Source organism: Ranitomeya variabilis, chromosome 1 (assembly GCF_051348905.1).
Source record: "Ranitomeya variabilis isolate aRanVar5 chromosome 1, aRanVar5.hap1, whole genome shotgun sequence".
Taxonomy (NCBI): domain Eukaryota; kingdom Metazoa; phylum Chordata; class Amphibia; order Anura; family Dendrobatidae; genus Ranitomeya; species Ranitomeya variabilis.
In genome coordinates, this window is record NC_135232.1 from 211,881,468 (window position 1) to 211,901,977 (window position 20,510).

Consider the following 20,510-nt stretch of genomic DNA (forward strand, 5'->3'; position numbering starts at 1 on the left):
AAACCCACCATAACATTCTTAATGGCTTCAGAAAGGCCATTTCTAAAATTAGCGGCCAGTGCACACTCGTTCCAATGTGTCAGCACGGACCATTTCCGAAATTTTTGGCAATACACTTCAGCCTCGTCCTGCCCCTGAGACATAGACAGCAAGGCCTTTTCTGCCTGAATCTCAAGATTGGGTTCCTCATAAAGTAAACCGAGCGCCAGAAAAAACGCATCAAGATCAGCCAATGCCGGATCTCCTGGCGCCAGCGAAAAAGCCCAATCCTGAGGGTCGCCCCGTAAGAACGAAATAACAATTTTTACTTGCTGAGCAGAATCTCCTGATGAACAGGGTCTCAGGGACAAAAACAATTTACAATTATTCACGAAATTCCTAAACTTAAACCTGTCTCCGGAAAACAGTTCAGGAATCGGTATTTTAGGTTCTGACCTAGGATTTCTGATAACATAGTCTTGTATGCCCTGCACACGAGTAGCCAGCTGGTCCACACTTGTAATCAAGGTCTGGACATTCATGTCTGCAGCAAGCATAGCCACTCTGAGGTAAAGGGGAAGGAGAAAAAAAAAACTCAGAATCTTCTTTCTTATAATCCCTCTTCTGCAATGCATTAAACATTTAATACTGGCCTGGCAAACTGTTATGACCCCAATGGCGAGGGTCTCAGAGGAACGTGGAAGTCTGCAGAATACAAAAATCCAGCTCATAGGGCAGTGGTAACTGGGTTGACCATATATCTACTCCTAACGCCAACACTAGAAGTAGCCGGGGATCATTCCTACGTTGATTCTAGATGACACGCGCCAGCCGGAGAATCTAGCTACCCCTAGTAGAGGAAAACAAAGACCTTTCTTGCCTCCAGAGAAGGGGACCCCAAAGCTGGATAGAAGCCCCCCACAAATAATGACGGTGAGGTAAGAGGAAATGACAAACACAGAAATGAACCAGGTTTAGCACAGAGAGGCCCGCTTACTGATAGCAGAATAAAGAAAGGTAACTTATATGGTCAACAAAAACCCTATCAAAATCCACACTGGAAATTCAAGAACCCCCGAACCGTCTAACGGTCCGGGGGGAGAACACCAGCCCCCTAGAGCTTCCAGCAAAGGTCAGGATATAGATAAGGAACAAGCTGGACAAAAATACAAAACCAAAACAAATAGCAAAAAGCAAAAGGCAGACTTAGCTGATATAACTGGAACCAGGATCAGTAGACAAGAGCACAGCAGACTAGCTCTGATAACTACGTTGCCAGGCATTGAACTGAAGGTCCAGGGAGCTTATATAGCAACACCCCTAACTAACGACCCAGGTGCGGATAAAAGGAATGACAGAAAAACCAGAGTCAAAAAACTAGTAACCACTAGAGGGAGCAAAAAGCAAATTCACAACAGTCATTGTGGCTGTGGTGGCTGGGGGGAATCCTTGGAGTTGTTGGAAATTGGGTTGGGGGGAGTCATTGGCTTATGGCTCCCCGGTATTTTGTGTAAACTGGTTTTGGATCTGGTGACTTGGGGGTTCCGGCGGGGGTAGTCGGTTCCCCGGGAATTGTAACGTGAACAGGGAACCCTCTGGGGTTTTGGTGCTCCCGAGCCAGGCGGTATCGGCTGGGAGTAATTTGGTTTTTGGTAACGTTCACGTTGTGTTGTGTTTTGATCACCAGATCCATGGGGAGCTCCAAGGACCCCTCCTAGCTCAAAAATAGTTATTGGATGTTATTATTTATGATGTTGTTTGTATTTAAATAAAAAGGCTGCTGTGGCCGACATTATTCCAAAAGAATACGTAGTTGGAGTTTTTATTTATGGGTAGGAGGGTATGGGTTACGTGGGAGGTGTTAGCTAAAGGTAAGCGATGTATCGTTTTATACCCCAACGGCTCGACATTACCAGGGTCACGCATTGCACTCGCAAGTGTGACCCTGGCCTAAGAAGGATACCCTGTGCTCTTAAAGCTTACAATTATATTTTTTTCTAGATAGCCAATAAATGTATCACTCTGAGAATACTTTTGGCATAAAATTATTCGATTTTTCGTGCTATAACACGGTACCATACATTTTTATTATTATACATCATGATAATGGGAATTTTCTGGATGAAACTAACCAATTGTTTAAATGCTTGTGTGAGCCTACTCTTACTTGTACACTGTCTTGAACAATTGTCCTATTTAGGTCTTTTATTTTTTTCTGTCTTGGTCATGCCCAGTTTGTCTTCCATGGAATCAGTAGTGGATGCATCAGTAAGGAACTTAATTGCCATGGAATAATGTGGTATTGGAATACAGAATAATGGGTGGATGTAGTAGAATAATGTGCTCATGAATGCTGTGGACTTTTTGGAACTCAAGGTTATACAGTTGATATCCTAGTGTAATACACAGGCTGAAAAATGGGATAATACTATAATAGTAATTTCCAATATTAGCATTTTGTACGCCAGGCACGCAAATATGTGTTTGGAAGCCACACATCTCTTGCAACAACACCTCACGGTAACTACTCTATATACTGGGGGGAATTAGTGTAATTGGATTTCAGCAATAATTAAGTGCATTCATTAAATCTATGACTGATGTTACCATATGGGAGTCAGAATGGCCAGTTGCTATGTTTACTATAGCTACAAAGAAATTCCCCACGAGACCCTGGCACAGCTGAGTTATCTGTATAAATGGACCAGTGTTTTCAAGGGACAGCTATATATTCATGTTCTAATGGGAAAAAACCCTGACTATTAACCTGCCAAGTTCTGCTGCTGTTTGCCAGTATCCTGTCAGAAATGGACCTATTATTGTTGAAACATTTTTATTACTTCTTTTTCAACACTTTAAGATACAGTATACAGTGTGTTCTCCGGTATTTGATTAAGGCTTATGGAGGATACTGTTAAGTATAAATGCTGAATAAATCTCACAGTTCAACATTGGAAATTAAATTAAAAAAATAAGGATTTGGCAGGGGAAAAGAATTTGTTGATGTGCACAAACTAATAAAGCTCTATTCATTCAGCAATCGCCACCTTACCGTTCAGCACAGTTGTCCTGGCAACGGAACACTGTCATCTTTTTGTAGTCGAAAAAGGACACTCCACGGAGCGCTCTCTGCCGCGTGTCATCCATATAGCACCCAATATACTTTGCTGCAAAACAATAGAAACGCGACATATTACAGGCAGTCCGTGAGAGGGCCTCATGCAAAACATTCTTGGAAATTCTTTTGGGGGATTTTGATCTTAGCTTGCTTCGAAAAAATGTTTTTATATTATTGCTTGAATTGTCTCGGTTCATTCATGCCACTTTACGACTGACATTTCCAGCAGAGACATGAGAAGCAGTAACTACTTGAACAAACAGCTGCCCAACACTTCTGTACATTTTTTATATATATATAAATGTTTGTAAAATAATAAACAGAGGCCTAGTCACCTTTCAGCACCCCAGCAAATCTGTGGCAAATCCAGAAGTGATGTCGGCTCTGTTCAGAAGTTACCAGGACCGCTGCAGCCTATGACTGACTGCAGTGGTCAGGTGACTAGAATAGTGTGTCATTATATGTTTCTCTGATGGCACGCTCTTACTCTCTTAGTTACCTGTCCATTAGAGACAATTTCTTTACATTTTTCAGGTTCAAAAGTAATTGTAGAATTGCCTATTAAAGGGAATTTGTTAGCAGGCTTTTTCTACCTGATCTAAAAGCAGTATGATGTAGGCACTGAGACCCTGAGTCCAGCGATGTGTTACTGGGCTGCTTGTTATCATTTTAATAAAATCACAGTTTTATATAATGCAGATCTTCCAGTTCTCTGAATGCACAGTTCTTTATAACCCACATCACCGATTGGCAGCTTTTTGCCTATGCACAGTAAGCTGCCAATCAGCGGTGGGGCGCAGTTATACAAATCTCATGAATATGCTTGTCTACATGTCAGCAGGCTTACTAGTTTTCTAATGATAATCTGTGTGGAAAAAAACTGTGATTTTATAATAACTACACTTAATAGCCCAGTAACTGACACATCGCTGGAATCAGGGTCTCTGTCTCTAAATTATGTTCTTCTCAGATTATAAGCTAATTCATGGTTCAGTTTGACTTATTACCTCACTATTTATCGACAAATTAAAAAGTTAGTCTGGAGTTGATTCCGAGTATTGAATTTGCATTTGGAAATTGGAAATTTTAAATGTGAACCCAAGAGGTGTCTGTGCATGACATTCATTAATAGGATCTGTCATCAACTTTAGAACCCCCCCCCTACCAGAATACAAGGCAATGTAGGTTGACAATACAGTTAATTGAAACCCTAAAGTATGATCCATCATGGAGAAATCGTGATCTAAGCATGCATGCTAATGAGGCTGAAAGGGAATTGCGATAGACCAGTCCACAGCAAGTTTCTTCAACATCACCCACCACCTCTGCTATCTTAGCTGCCCGGCCAGTGGAGAAGAGAGCAGTCAGGCAAGGAGATAGGGATTGCACCAGGCAGTTAGTGGAGAAGGAGATTCATGATCACATCCAATGCACTTTCAACCTCTTGTATTTCACGGCTTTCACTGCTATCCATTATGCTCACGGGGACTAAAATGGACTACAGATTCCCTTTAAAGGGGTTGTCCACTGTGCGGCCAACCCCTTCTCAATCACCGAGTTTGCCCTTTATAAAATACCAACAGCTATAGTCAACTCTGGTGTGGGCACCATTCCAGTGGTTGTCAGCGCTGGCTCTTCTGGGAATCACGCTTGTTATGTCACGTGAGCCTTGTAGCCAAACAGAGACCTCTTCAACCTTCTAATGTGACTGCAGAAAGAAGTATCATTCTGAAATATATAGAACTATAGATTCTGCACGGATTCAGTCATATTCCGCAAACCTAATAGCGAAGATTCTTCCAATACAAATATAGTAGATGAAGAACTCAAAAGCTTCTTAAAGTAATTTAATGGAAAAATATATTTATGGCCGAGTAAACCTGACTGAGAATAATCTTTACTTACTGAAGGAAAAACAAGCAACAACTGAAAATATCTGCAGCAAATTCCTGGCAAAGCATCTTAAAGAGAAGACCCAGTATATCGTGATGTCCATACATTGTCATCTACACGTAATTATTAAAGAGAATCTGTCACCTACTTTTTCGTATATAAGCTGCGGCCAGAGGCTTATCTACATCATGCTGTAATGCTGTATATAAACCCCCGATGTAAGCTGAAAGATGATAAAAATATTATACTCACCTGGGGGGGGGGGGGGCGGTCCGGTGCGGTCCAATGGGCATCGTGGTGTGGGTCCTCCCATCTTCATGCGATGACGTCCTCTTCCTTGCTTCCGGCATTCACCGGGACAGGTCAGAGAAGCCCAGCACCTGCGCACTGCAGTATTTTGCTCTGCCCTCAACAGGGCAGATAACGTATGCCTGCGCAGGAGCCAAGACAGGAAGCAAGGAAGAGGACGTCATTGCAAAAAGATGGGAGGCGCCAGACCCGGACTGCGACGCCCATCAGACCGGACCACACCACACTGGACCACCCCCCCAGGTGAGTATAATCTAACTTGTTTTTCTCATCTTTCAGGTTACATCGGGGGCTTACCTACAGCATTACAGAATGCTGTAGATAAGCCCCTGATGGCGGTGGCTGCAGCTTATAAACTAAAAAGTAGGTGACACATTCCCTTTTAAATGCAAAGCATAGTTTTATATTTAATTATGCTTATTTGCCTTAATGCAATACTTCTGTCAAACCCTGGTGTATGCTGACACCAAGCATGCACTGCTTCCACTTCACTATATTAAAGAGTAGAAAAAAAGTGGTAGAAACATCTTCTTCTTAATTTATATACAGTATAATTTACCATATTTTTTGGACTATAAGTCTTATAGTCCAGATGTACCGGTTCTGGTGGGGGAGGTTGGGGAGCAGCAGCAGCAGAGCAGCGGGTCACAGGAGGCAGGAGCAGGCGGCTGCAGCTAACTCCTGTACCCACTGCTAAAGAGAAAGCGGGGACACGTGACCACCAGCAGCTGCAGTAAGCCGGTGGCTCCAGCTGACACTGTGCTCGCTACTAAAGAGCAATGAATACCCACTGACCTCCACGCACATAGTCCCAGCATGCAGAGCAGTGAGTATTCTTGCAGCTGTTCTTAGGCTTGTAACCAGCACATGACATCCCTGCCCTGCAGAATATGACGCTGCGAGGGAGTGCAGGAAGGTAAGTGTAATGGTTTGTTTTTATAATGTTTTCTGATGGAACCATGCATACCAGGATGGGGATGTGGGCCAATCGTACCAAGATAAGGATGAGGCCATGCATACCAGGACAGATGGGTGGGCCAATCATACCAGGATGGGGATGGGGCCCTGCATACCAGGATGGGGATGGGGACAATCACACCAGGATAAGGATGGGGCCATGCACACCAGGACAGAGATGGGGGCCAATCATATCAGGATAAGGAAGAGGCTATGCATACTAGGATGAGATGGGGGCCCTGCATAACAAGATAGGGATGAGAGGGACCATTCTTACCAAGATAGGGATGAGGGGGCCATACATACCAGGATGGGGATGAGGGGACCAAATATACCAGGACGGGATATTAAGTACAGAATTGACAACATTTTTTGCTTCAATTCTTCTTTTTTTTCTAATTTCCTCTAAAACCTAGGTGAGTCTTATGGTCTGGTGTGTCTTGTAGTCCGAAAAATACGGTATATACTCTCTCTCTCTCTATATATATATATATACACATATACACAGTGGGGAAAATCAGTATTTAATAATTTAATACACTGTCGATTTTGCAAGTTTTCCCGCCTACAAAGAAAGGAGAGGCCTGTAATTGTTAGTTCAACTGTGAGATTCAGAATCTGAAAATTAAAACCAGAAAATCACATTGTAGGAGTTTCACATAACTAATTTGCATTTTATTGCATTAAATAAGTATTTCACCTACCAACCAACAAGAATTCTGGCTCTCATTGACCTGTTACTTTTCTTTAAGAAATCCTCCTACTCTGCACTCATTACCTGTATTAATTGAACCGATTTGACCTAGTTACAGTATCTGTATAAAAAACACATGTCTACACACTCAATCAATCACCCTCAAACCTCTCCACCATGGCCAAGATGAAAGAGATGTCTAAGGACACCAAGGATAAAATTGTAGATCTACACAAGGATGGGATGCGCTACAGCACAATAGGCAAGCAGCTTGGTGAGAAAGTAACAACTGTTAGGCACATTTATTAGAAAATGGAAGAAACACAAGATGACTGTCAGTCTTCCTCGATCCGAGGCTCTAAGCAAGATCTCACCTCGTGGGTTAAGGGTATTCTGAGAAAGGTAACGAATCAGCCCAGAGCTACAAGGGAGAATCTGGTCTATGACCAAAAGAGAGCTGGGACCACAGTCTCATTATCTCATTATCGTTAATAACACACTACGCCATCATGGATTAAAATCAGTCAGGGCACGCAAGGTCCCCTGCTCATGCCATCACATGTCCTGGCCCGTTTGATGTTCGCCACTGATTATATGGAAGATCTCATGTGGTTAGATGAGAGCAAAATAGAACTTTTTGGTATCAACTCCACTCTCCATGTTTGTTTGACAATTCTCGGATGTGTTGTGGCTGCCTTTCGGAAAACATGCAGCTGCACTCGACAGATATATACTCGAATATATTATCCAACCACGCCCAAGATACTCAGATAACACTGGAGAATGCTTGGATAACACATTATCCGAGCACGTTTGCTCATCACTAGTGGTCGAGTTTCAGCTTTCCTTACTTTGGCTGTTTCTCTGAGCACGGAACAGCTTTTACTTCTGGATACTCTGGAGACGTTGCAGTTCTGAAATATAACAGTTCTGGACAATAATGGGTTCCTGGCCACTTTACATTTGATTCTGCTCAAAGCTCTGCCAATTTGATGTTTCAAATGTGCTTGAGGGTAGTTTTGAGATCCTGCAGGCTATAGTAGCATGTCTTGGTTATGTAGACTGTTTAGCATGAGTGGCACAAGCGACATATGTGTCATGAATCCCCAATGGCTAGGGATAGCACAGGATGAGCAAAGTATAATAAATATCGGACGAGCTCTAGGGTGATGGAACCTGGGCTGACCGCTGCCCTACGCCTGACAAACGCAACTAGAGATAGCCAGGGAGCGTGCCTACGTTGGTTCTAGACGCCACGCACCAGCCTAAGAGCTAACTAGTACTGCAGAGAAAACAAAGACCTCACTTGCCTCCAGAGGAATTAACCCCAAAGATATAGTTGCCCCCCACATGTATTGACGGTGAAATGAGAGGAAGGCACACACATAGAGATGATGTATATAGCTTTAGCAAATAGAGGCCCGCTGAAAACTAGAAAGCAGAATGACACAAAAGGGGACTGAGCGGTCAGCAAAAAACCCTAATCAAAAAAACCATCCTGAGATTACAAGAACCCATGTGCCAACTCATGGCACATGGGGAGAACCTCAGTCCACTAGAGCAACCAGCTAACAAAGAGACATTCTAAGCAAGCTGGACAAAAAACCAAACAACTGAAAATCAGCACTTAGCTTATCCTGAAAGATCTGGGAGCAGGTAGGCAGGAACCAAACAGAGCACATCTGAACACATTGATAGCCGGCAAGGGAAATGACAGAGAGGCCAGGTAAAATAGGAAACACCCAGCCTCTGATGGACAGATGGAAACCAAAGGCCGCAACCCACCAAAGTCACCCAGTACCAGCAGTAACCACCAGAGGGAGCCTGCAAACAGAATCCACAACAGTACCCCCCCCCTTGAGGAGGGGTCACCGAACCCTCACGAGAACCCCCAGGGCGATCAGGGTGAGCTCTATGGAAGGCGCGGACCAAATCAGTCGCATGAACATCGGAGGCGACCACCCAGGAATTGTCCTCCTGACCATAACCCTTCCACTTAACCAAATACTGGAGTTTGCATCTGGAAACACGAGAATCCAAGATCTTTTCAACAACATACTCCAATTCTCCCTCCACCAGCACCGGAGCAGGAGGCTCGACCGAAGGAACAACAGGCACCTCATACCTCCGCAACAACGACCGATGGAACACATTATGAATAGCGAACGATGCTGGAAGATCCAAACGGAAAGATACAGGGTTAAGAATCTCCGAGATCCTATAAGGACCGATGAACCGAGGCTTGAACTTAGGAGAAGAGACCTTCATAGGGACAAAACGAGAAGACAACCACACCAAGTCCCCAACAAGAAGTCGGGGACCCACGCGGCGACGGCGATTAGCAAACTGCTGAGTCTTCTCCTGAGATAACTTCAAATTGTCCACCACCTGATTCCAAATGTGATGTAGCCTGTCCACCACCACGTCCACTCCAGGACAATCCGAAGACTCCACCTGACCAGAGGAAAAACGAGGTTGAAACCCCGAATTACAAAAAAAAGGAGAGACCAACGTGGCCGAACTAGCCCGATTATTAAGAGCAAATTCGGCCAGTGGCAAAAAAGCAACCCAGTCATCCTGATCAGCAGAAACAAAACACCTCAAATAAGTTTCCAAGGTCTGATTAGTTCGCTCCGTCTGGCCATTCGTCTGAGGATGGAATGCAGACGAGAAAGACAAATCAATGCCCATCTTGGCACAAAACGTCCGCCAAAATCTAGACACAAACTGGGATCCCCTGTCAGAAACGATATTCTCCGGAATCCCATGCAAACGAACCACGTTCTGAAAAAACAAAGGAACCAACTCAGAGGAGGAGGGCAACTTAGGCAAGGGCACCAAATGAACCATATTAGAAAAGCGGTCACACACAACCCAGATAACGGACGTTTTCTGTGAAACCGGGAGATCAGAAATAAAATCCATGGAAATGTGTGTCCAAGGCCTCTTCGGGATGGGCAAGGATAACAACAACCCACTAGCCCATGAACAGCAAGGCTTAGCTCGAGCACACACTTCACAAGACTGCACAAAGGTACGCACATCCCTAGACAAGGAAGGCCATCAAAAAGACCTGGCCACCAAGTCTCTTGTACCAAATATTCCAGGATGACCAGCCAACACAGAAGAATGGACCTCGGAGATGACTCTACTGGTCCAATCATCCGGAACAAACAGTCTTTCTGGTGGACATCGATCCGGTTTATCCACCTGAAACTCCTGCAATGCGCGTCGCAAGTCTGGGGATACGGCAGACAATATTACCCCATCCCTAAGGATACCAGCAGGCCCAGTGTCTCCAGGGGAGTCAGGCACAAAACTCCTGGAAAGAGCATCTGCCTTCACATTCTTGGAACCTGGCAGGTATGAAACCACGAAATTGAAACGAGAAAAAAATAATGACCAACGAGCCTGTCTAGGATTCAAACGCCTGGCAGACTCAAGGTAAGTGAGATTCTTGTGATCAGTCAAGACCACCACGCGATGTTTAGCACCCTCAAGCCAATGACGCCACTCCTCAAATGCCCACTTCATGGCCAAAAGCTCCCGATTACCCACATCATAATTGCGCTCGGCGGGCGAGAATTTTCTAGAGAAGAAAGCACATGGCTTCATCACCGAGCCATTAGAACTTCTCTGTGACAAAACCGCCCCCGCTCCAATCTCGGAAGCATCAACCTCCACCTGGAAAGGAAGTGAAACATCTGGTTGACACAACACAGGAGCAGAAGAAAACCGGCGCTTAAGTTCCCGAAAGGCCTCCACAGCCGCAGGAGACCAATCAGCAACATCAGCACCCTTTTTAGTCAAATCAGTCAAAGGTTTAACAATACTGGAAAAATTAGCAATGAACCGACGATAAAAATTAGCAAACCCCAAGAACTTCTGAAGGCTCTTAACAGATGTAGGTTGTGTCCAGTCACAAATAGCCTGAACCTTAACGGGATCCATCTCAATAGTAGAAGGAGAAAAAATGTACCCCAAAAAAGAAATCTTCTGGACTCCGAAGAGACACTTTGAGCCCTTCACAAACAGAGAATTGGCCCGCAAAACTTGAAACACCTTCCTGACCTGTAGAACATGAGACTCCCAGTCATCAGAAAACACCAAAATATCATCCAAATACACAATCATAAACTTATCCAGATATTCACGGAAAATATTGTGCATAAAGGACTGAAAGACTGACGGAGCATTGTAGAGTCCAAAAGGCATTACCAAATACTCAAAATGGCCCTCAGGCGTATTAAATGCGGTTTTCCACTCATCACCCTGTTTTATCCGCACCAGATTATACGCACCACGAAGATCTATTTTAGTGAACCACCTAGCCCCCTTAATGCGAGCAAACAAATCAGTAAATAATGGCAATGGATACTGGTATTTGACTGTAATCTTATTCAGAAGGCAATAATCTATACAAGGCCTCAGGGAACCATCTTTTTTTGCCACGAAAAAAAAACCTGCTCCCAGAGGGGACGAAGATGGACGAATATGTCCCTTTTCCAAGGACTCCTTAATATAATTCCGCATAGCAGTATGCTCTGGCAGTGACAGATTAAATAAACGACCCTTAGGGAACTTACTGCCAGGAATCAATTCTATAGCACAGTCACACTCTCTATGGGGAGGGAGCAAATTGAGCTTAGGCTCCTCAAAAACATCCCTATAATCCGACAAAAACGCAGGGATCTCCGAAGGAGTAGATGAAGCTATAGAAATCGGAGGTGCATCATCATGAACCCCGTGACATCCCCAGCTTAGCACAGACATTGTTTTCCAGTCCAGGACAGGATTATGAGTTTGTAACCATGGCAGACCAAGCACTAGTACATCATGTAAATTATACAGTACAAGGAAGCGAATCACCTCCTGATGAACGGGAGTCATGCGCATGGTCCCTTGTGTCCAATACTGCAGTTTATTCATAGCCAATGGTGTAGAATCAATTGCTTTCAGAGGAATAGGAACTTCCAGAGGCTCTAGACTAAAACCGCAGCGTTTAGCAAATGACCAATCCATAAGACTCAGGGCAGCACCTGAATCCACATAGGCATCGACGGAAATGGAAGACAGTGAAAAAATCAGAGTCACAGACAAAATGAACTTAGGCTGCAGAGTATCAATGGCAAAAGATTTATCAACCCTTTTTGTGCGTTTAGAGCATGCTGATATAACATGAGCCGAATCACCACAATAAAAACACAAACCATTTTTCCGCCTATAATTTTGCCGTTCACTTCTGGACTGAATTCTATCACATTGCATAGTCTCAGGTGCCTGTTCAGAAGACACCGCCAACTGGTGCACGGGTTTGCGCTCCCGTAAACGCCGATCAATCTGAATGGCCATAGCCATAGACTCATTCAGACCTGTAGGCGCAGGGAACCCCACCATAATATCCTTAATGGCCTCAGAAAGACCATTTCTGAAGTTTGCAGCCAGGGCGCACTCATTCCACTGAGTAAGCACCGACCATTTCCGAAATTTCTGACAATATATTTCCGCTTCATCATGCCCCTGAGAGAGGGCTAATAAAGCCTTTTCAGCCTGAATCTCTAGGTTAGGTTCCTCATAGAGCAATCCCAATGCCAGAAAAAACGCATCCACACTGAGCAATGCAGGATCCCCTGGTGCCAATGCAAATGCCCAATTCTGAGGGTCGCCCCGTAGGAACGATATAACAATCTTGACCTGTTGAGCAGGGTCTCCAGAGGAGCGAGATTTCAAAGAGAGAAACAATTTACAATTGTTCCTGAAATTCAGGAAGGTAGATCTATCTCCAGAAAAAAACTCTGGAATAGGAATTCTAGGTTCAGACATGGGAGTGTGAACAACGAAATCCTGTATGTTTTGAACCTTTGCCGCGAGATTACTCAGGCTGGAAGCCAAACTCTGGACATCCATGATTAACAGCTAAGATCAGAGCCATTCAAGGGTTAAGAGGAGGTAAGAAGCAGCTAGACAGCAATTAAGGGCTAGGCAGCAAAACTCTGAAGGAAAAAAAAAAAATAAAAATTTCCTTGAACACTTCTCTTTCTCCTACTTCAGCCCAAACAATTAACACTTTGTGGGCCGGCTATACTGTCATGAATCCCCAATGGCTAGGGATAGCACAGGATGAGCAAAGTATAATAAATATCGGACGAGCTCTAGGGTGATGGAACCTGGGCTGACCGCTGCCCTACGCCTGACAAACGCAACTAGAGATAGCCAGGGAGCGTGCCTACGTTGGTTCTAGACGCCACGCACCAGCCTAAGAGCTAACTAGTACTGCAGAGAAAACAAAGACCTCACTTGCCTCCAGAGGAATTAACCCCAAAGATATAGTTGCCCCCCACATGTATTGACGGTGAAATGAGAGGAAGGCACACACATAGAGATGATGTATATAGCTTTAGCAAATAGAGGCCCGCTGAAAACTAGAAAGCAGAATGACACAAAAGGGGACTGAGCGGTCAGCAAAAAACCCTAATCAAAAAAACCATCCTGAGATTACAAGAACCCATGTGCCAACTCATGGCACATGGGGAGAACCTCAGTCCACTAGAGCAACCAGCTAACAAAGAGACATTCTAAGCAAGCTGGACAAAAAACCAAACAACTGAAAATCAGCACTTAGCTTATCCTGAAAGATCTGGGAGCAGGTAGGCAGGAACCAAACAGAGCACATCTGAACACATTGATAGCCGGCAAGGGAAATGACAGAGAGGCCAGGTAAAATAGGAAACACCCAGCCTCTGATGGACAGATGGAAACCAAAGGCCACAACCCACCAAAGTCACCCAGTACCAGCAGTAACCACCAGAGGGAGCCTGCAAACAGAATCCACAACACATATGGGCTGGTGTTCTCGTGTTGAGAAACAGCTCCAAGGATCATTTTGGAGAAATGGATGTACCATTTGATATCACCTACCAAGTTTAAGGAGTCAAACAGTATATATACAAACCAGAAGGCAGTTGCATGATATCAAACAATGAGCCAGATGTTCAGCTACAGGTGTTCTATTGACCTCACACCACTGCTCTCAAAGGTTATCTTGGTGCATAGCAATATGGCAAAGTAGGCTGGAATCAAGGTCTATCATCTTCAGTGCAGAGTCTCTGCTTTTGTCTTGGATGGAATGATAGTTGAAGAATTGGTCTGGAAACAATGTGGTCAACACCATGAAGAGACCTTCATGAAGGAACATCACATGGGTCCTATTTCCGGGATTATAGTGTGAAGTGTCATAATGCTGAATCCCTCTGGTCTTCATTACACACATTATAACACCTCAGCATTACATTGATTTGGTAGTGGAACTAGTGGTACGGACATTTCTCCAAACTGTCCAATGTTTTTCAACATCACAACGCCAGACCTCATGTTACTCATGCCACTGTGAGCAGCCTGCATGGCCTAAATGTGCTACCGTGGTTTGCAGTATCACCAGACTTATCTCCAAACAAGCACATCTGGGACATCATTGATGATTTGCATGCCCATGTGCATTCTCTATGGCAGAACAGATAACCCTCAGAAAACCATCAGCAATCTCATTGATAGTGGGCAAAGTGTGTAAGTGTAAGTTTTTCTGTGTGCGGCACTTATACACAATACTAAATTAGTGGAGATGTTTGGAATATTTTACTTTCATTTTTTCATCATTTCAATGTCATTAACATGTCTATCAGTTCTGTTAATTCTGTTAATTAGTTCTGTTCATTTCCATAATTTCTATACTTTTCCTTTTTGCTGTTTTAGTTATGTGTGGAAAAAGAATGCAAAGTAAGAATGCTTTGAAAAATAGAGATGTCAGGGTAAGTTCCCACGATCCGGAAGTAGCAGCGCTTTGAACGCAGTGCATGTTCAATATGTCCAAAGCGATACCTTCTATTGAACACGGGTAAATCCGCATTTGTGTTCACTGAACCGTGCAGATTTACTGCATTCAATACATTCTATTGATCTAATTTTTGTTGCGGAGACATGCTGCGGTTTTGAAAGATGTCAGTGTCCACGGGTGATCCGCAGGCGAATATGCACGGATAGTGGACATGGGATTTCTAGAAATCCGATCCACTATGCTGTAACAGCTGGCAGCTGCGGGTTTGATGCTGCATAAATATGCAGCATCAAACCAGCAGTAGTTCATGATCGAGGGCACGAACCCTCAATAGTTTAATTTTATCAGTTACCAAAATGCAAAGTCAAAGAACAAAAGCAGAAATCTAAAGCAAATCAATACACTAATCTACTGTTCAAAGAAGTCTTGCCAGAAGTCAGAAGTCTTCATGGAAGAATTGCAGTCATAAACCATACCTTCAACATAAAAACAAGGCTAAGTGACTTAACTATATGCAAAAACATAGGAACGAAGGTGCAGAAAATGGCAGCAAGTGCTCTAGACTGATGGACAAAATTTTGAAATATTTAGCTGTACCAGAAGGAATTTTGTCTGCCAAAGGGCTGGAAATAACAATAATAATAATAATAATAATAATAATAATAACAATAAGTATCTGCTGTCAATTGTGAAGCATAATGGAGATTCCTTGGGCTGTATTTCATCAAATGGAGTCAGGGATATGGTCAGGATTAATGTTGTCCTCAATGCTGAGAAATATAAGCAGATACTTATATATCATGCAATACATGATGGCATTTAATTGGCTCCAAATTTATTCTGCAGGAGGAAAATATCAAGAATGAATCAATATAAGTTAGAACTTCAGCATAAAGAACAGCAAAGAAGTCCTAAAATTGAAGTTAGGGCCCCGCAGTGCCCTGATCTGAACATCAAGCCTTTGTGGGGTTTCATGAAGAGACAGAAGATTTAAGCATACATTACCGAAAGATCTGTGGTTAGTTCTCCAAGATGTTTAAAGCAACCTCTTTCCCAAATTCCTTCAAAACTGTGCGCAAGTGTACCTAGTAGATTTGATGCTTTTGTGTTGCTTTGAATGCAAAGGGGGGTTACAACAAATATTGATTTGATTAAATTTCTCTTTTGTACACTCACTTTGGTTTTTCTTAATTTTAATTGCTAATTATAAAATTTTAACATTTTTATTTTTGAAAGCACTCTTTTTCCAGCTTTTTTTGCATACAGTACCTGCTTAAAACTTTTGCCTGCATGCCTGCAACTTTTGCACAATACTTTATACACACATTAGTCTTCTTTTTCAGTTATATAATTTCTTAGCAAGAAATATAACGTTGACTTTTTTATCCACCTTTGTGGGTCATTAGTTCTGTGGCAGACATTCTAGTAGAATTATACTACAGCATATTCTGCCAAAACACAATTCCCAGTTGGAGTAGATTCTGTCTGTATCAGGGCCAGAATTAATATTCACACCACACCTTTCGTCCCTTTAAACCCATCTGCCATAAGCACTTGTGGGCACCAGTTGTCTTCAGAGCCCCCTGTGCCTACAGTAAAATAAAAATAAGCAGCTGGCACTGTAAATATCCATTTTATCTCTAAACTAATTGCAAAACGTTACAAAAGACTACTTAGATGAAATTCCGAAGATATACCGGTATATATTTTCAAAAAAATATGGCATTTAAGGTATGCTGCAATCATCAAAGGCTTAAAAACCCGCTGTCAGCTCTGTAAAACAAACATCCTTTTAAAGTAGATGCCTTGAGCAAATATAGCTCAGTTCGAACAGTATTCATCAAAGTGATGCATAAATTCATGAAGACAAATCTCCAAGACATGTACTGTATGACTCATTACATTTACAATAGGGGATAAACAATGTGCACACCTATTAAACCCTTACTTAGTACAAGGTAAAAGAGGAAATTATATAGATTTCATGTTCAATATAGAAGTGGAACAAACAATTATAATATTTTAGGATATCAAGGGCGCAAAGTCAATTCAGTTTGTGCATCACGGAACCTGATAACATATTCTGTAGTTCAAGAGGAAAAACACACAGTGCAGCAGTTCTATAATTTCCAGGTAATTAAACCGAGCAAGGGACAAGGTGACATCACAGGCAGAAAGCCGTGCGGCGTTGGAAGTGCTCCGAATCTGATATCATTGATCTGGAAGGTGAACAGATTGACATACACTCACAGACCACACAAACAGCTGGGAGAAAACCTAAAAGGATATCTGACTGCTGCTTCGTGTATTAAAGGCTGGTTCACTCCAGGCTGATGCACACTAACGCAAGCACTCTGTAGCAGCTGGTAGCAGAATTTGTGGTTACCCTCCCAAACACATTAATATTAACTATTATTATTACCATAGCCATTCTGTGTAAAATTAGAAACCTAGAGTGCCATGAAGCCTGCCTCTTATTTGAATGATACCCAGTCAGACATATGCAAATGCCCCCTAGATAGTTGTGACAGATTTATTAATCCTGTGCAAGACAAGACAGTGCAAATAAAGCCGTAAAAGTCCAAATACCATACATTGGATAGGACTCTCCAGCACCAGCAATGAAATAAGATAATACATAGCTTTTAGTGATTAACTCAAGACATCTTCCAAATTATAGGCATAGCTATATCCTCACCTACTGTATTCCCTTGTAGATTGTGAGCCCTCGCGGGCAGGGTCCTCTCTCAACCTGTACCAGTTATGACTTGTATTGTTCAAGATTATTGTACCTGTTTTTATTATGTATACCCATCCTCACATGTAAAGCGCCATGGACTAAATGGCGCTATAATAATAAATAATAATAATAATAGCTAAAAACATTCCAAGGGTTTACGTATTTCGGGCCCTTTGTAGACAATTACTCAAAGATAAAACACAAATGACCAAAACAGACCTTAAGTAGAGACCTAATCATGTTGATTAAAATGATGATGAAAATTACCAATCCACACACATATTTCATGAAAGTGTAAAGGACACTGTTAAATATATAATTTAATATGTACTGTATACAATGCAACCTGCAGTATATCGTATATGTGTATATCTGTATGAGTATATATGAATGAGTTTACCTTCGAGCATGAACACTCAGTAATGATACATAGGGTATGTCCTATAGTTTTAGACCATTTGGTACACATGTGTCAAGGTTTAGAACTCAGTATGTTTCACATGATTGGAGTTTACCTAGCCAGTTGCCTCCTCCATGGGTTTTTTCAACCTTCTCAATTCTATACATACATAATCCTGTCACATGCCCTACATTTAAGAAATAATATGTTTGGAGACAATTGACACATTTCCTTTTTCTTAGTACTATTGCTCTGAGTGACACTGAGATTAGCACCTGTTATATGCTCAAAAATCTGCACTTTCAATTTCTGGGATTGTATATCCTACATATTGAAGTGCACTAATAGCACATTCAACTCTATATACTTTGTAAGTATTATTGCAGTTTTTGAACATTTGTATGTAATAGGATAATGAATAGCGATGATCAAGTGCTAAAACCAAGCTTGAGTGCTCAATGCTCAAATTGAACAGGTTGGACACTTGGTCGGGCAAGATTTCAGTACCAAGTATAATGGAAGTTAATAGGAAACTCGAGCATTTTTCCGGAAGACCTTAATGGGGAGGCAGGAAAATTGCTGAAATGGAGGGAAACTGCACTCAAATGGAATTGGAAAAGCAAGGGGAAGACGCTTAGACTGATCTCTAACTCCCAGGCTGCTGCTGGGAACAATGATGTCAGAATACTACTCCACTTTTGCAGACTGACAATAAAACATACAAAACTGAAGATAAAATGATTTTTCAGAAACAAATCTTAGGAAACATTCTTTCTTGTATAATGACGTGATATGATGACATTTGACGTGATAAATCGACAGATAAAAAAAGCACTTGTAGTAAATGTGTTTACGCATTACTAGAGATGTGAAAATTCTGGCGTTTTGCCTGTGGTCTTCCCAATTGCCCTGGTGCGGTGGCAATCAAGGTAATGATATTTGTTTTTTTTGTTTTTTTTTTTCTTTTTATAAATTGGTGAGAGAAAGTTAGTGTGGGGGAGTCTATATTCAAATAAAGTGTTTTATGCTTTTTTCCCCAGACCATGGATTACAGCATGGGACAGAATGATGGATAGGTGAGGGATATTGTTGTTTTTTATTTTTGTTTTCTTACAGAAGACAATGGTTTTATTCTTGCTGTGTCTTTATTTACCATATAACTATAGGATTAGTAATGGATAGGTGTTTCATAAAAGCCTCTCCATTAGTAATCCGTGGGCTTGATATCACCTGACAATACATGGTGACATCAACCCCACAAATACTAACCCAACTTGCCTCCACTACAGGTCAAGTGGGAAGAGCTGAACAAAGCGCCAGAATTGGTGCATCTAACAGATGTGCCTTTTCTGGGCAGCTGTGGGCTACTTTTTTGAGGCTGGGGGCCAATATCCATGGCCCCTTATCAGCCTGAGAATACCATCCCCAAACAGTCTGCTTTAGCAAGGCCGTTTTTTAAATTATTTATTTAAATCATTTTAAAAAACAGCATGATAACCAGCCGTGTTGAAGCTGACAGCTGAGGGTTGCAGCCCCCAGCTGTGAGTTTTGTCTGGCTGGTTATCAACAATATAGGGAAACCCATGCCATTTTTTTAAATCATTTATTACAGCACAGGAGCCGGGAAAATGAATACACCCATCAACCACTCCTGCTCTCGCTCTTATTAATGGCAGTGTAATAATTATATTGGTACTACGGAATCTGATAGCATGGGATAAAGCCAGTCTGAGAGCAAAGTTGCAGCAAAAGATGTATTTACTCAAAAACAGAAATGTAAACAGAACTTACACAGATATTTCTGCAATTGTAACGAGGTCCTCAGCTCTATATAGAAAATAGCCAACAGGATAGCGAACAAAACATAGTACAGATATTCCTGCAATAGTAACGAGGTCCTCAGCTCTATATAGAAAATCACAGCAAACTGAGTAGCGGGGCGCGACCGCTAATGTGAACCAGTCCAGCAAGGAAATGATGTGGAAGCAAACAAGACACTTAAACGAGGAAGTCCAATAAGGTTATTAGTGCGAATGCACACAGTACTTAAATGATGAAGTCCAGCAAAACTTGCTCACACATGTGCACAGTACTTGTTAGTAGGAGTCCAATAGTTCACAGATGGTGCGTTATGTGAATGACGTCCTGGAAAAGAGAGGACGAGGGGAAAAAGAGGGAGAGCGCTATCTAAGCATAGTAGATGAGTAGATCTTTCTTAGAGAGAAAAACACAGCTTGAATCTTGCTCACCTGGTGTGGTTGTGCAAGGAGGCACAACACTTGGAAAAGTTTTGCAAACAAAGGAGATCCTTCCACTGGTGTGCTGCCCGTCGCAGCAGTTCCAGAGGCGAGAGGTAGCTGAATGGGGTGAGGCAGACCACCGAGTAGTGAGCAGCAGAAGCAAGGAGTTAACCAGCAAACAGGCAGATGCTCAGGAGCCAGCAGCACAAAATCCTCAGGCACAGGTGAACACAACATCCGGACTTAAATAATCAGGACAGACAGGAAGTTCCATGATGGGGGGAGATCCAAGACTCCATCTTGGATCAGGGTGAACAGACACCAGGAAAGTCCGGAATCCTTACAGGCA

General features: G+C 42.5%; 1 protein-coding gene across 2 annotated transcripts in view; it reads right to left on the minus strand.

Moving 5' to 3' along the window:
• Positions 1 to 20,510, minus strand: part of WSCD2 (WSC domain containing 2) — a 799,558-nt gene that overhangs the window by 305,810 nt on the left and 473,238 nt on the right. For both annotated transcript variants that reach the window (XM_077292392.1, XM_077292385.1), the window contains one exon: positions 3,032 to 3,146. In XM_077292392.1, coding sequence (XP_077148507.1) covers positions 3,032 to 3,146 — 115 coding nt within the window. The remainder of the gene's footprint in view (positions 1 to 3,031; positions 3,147 to 20,510) is intronic.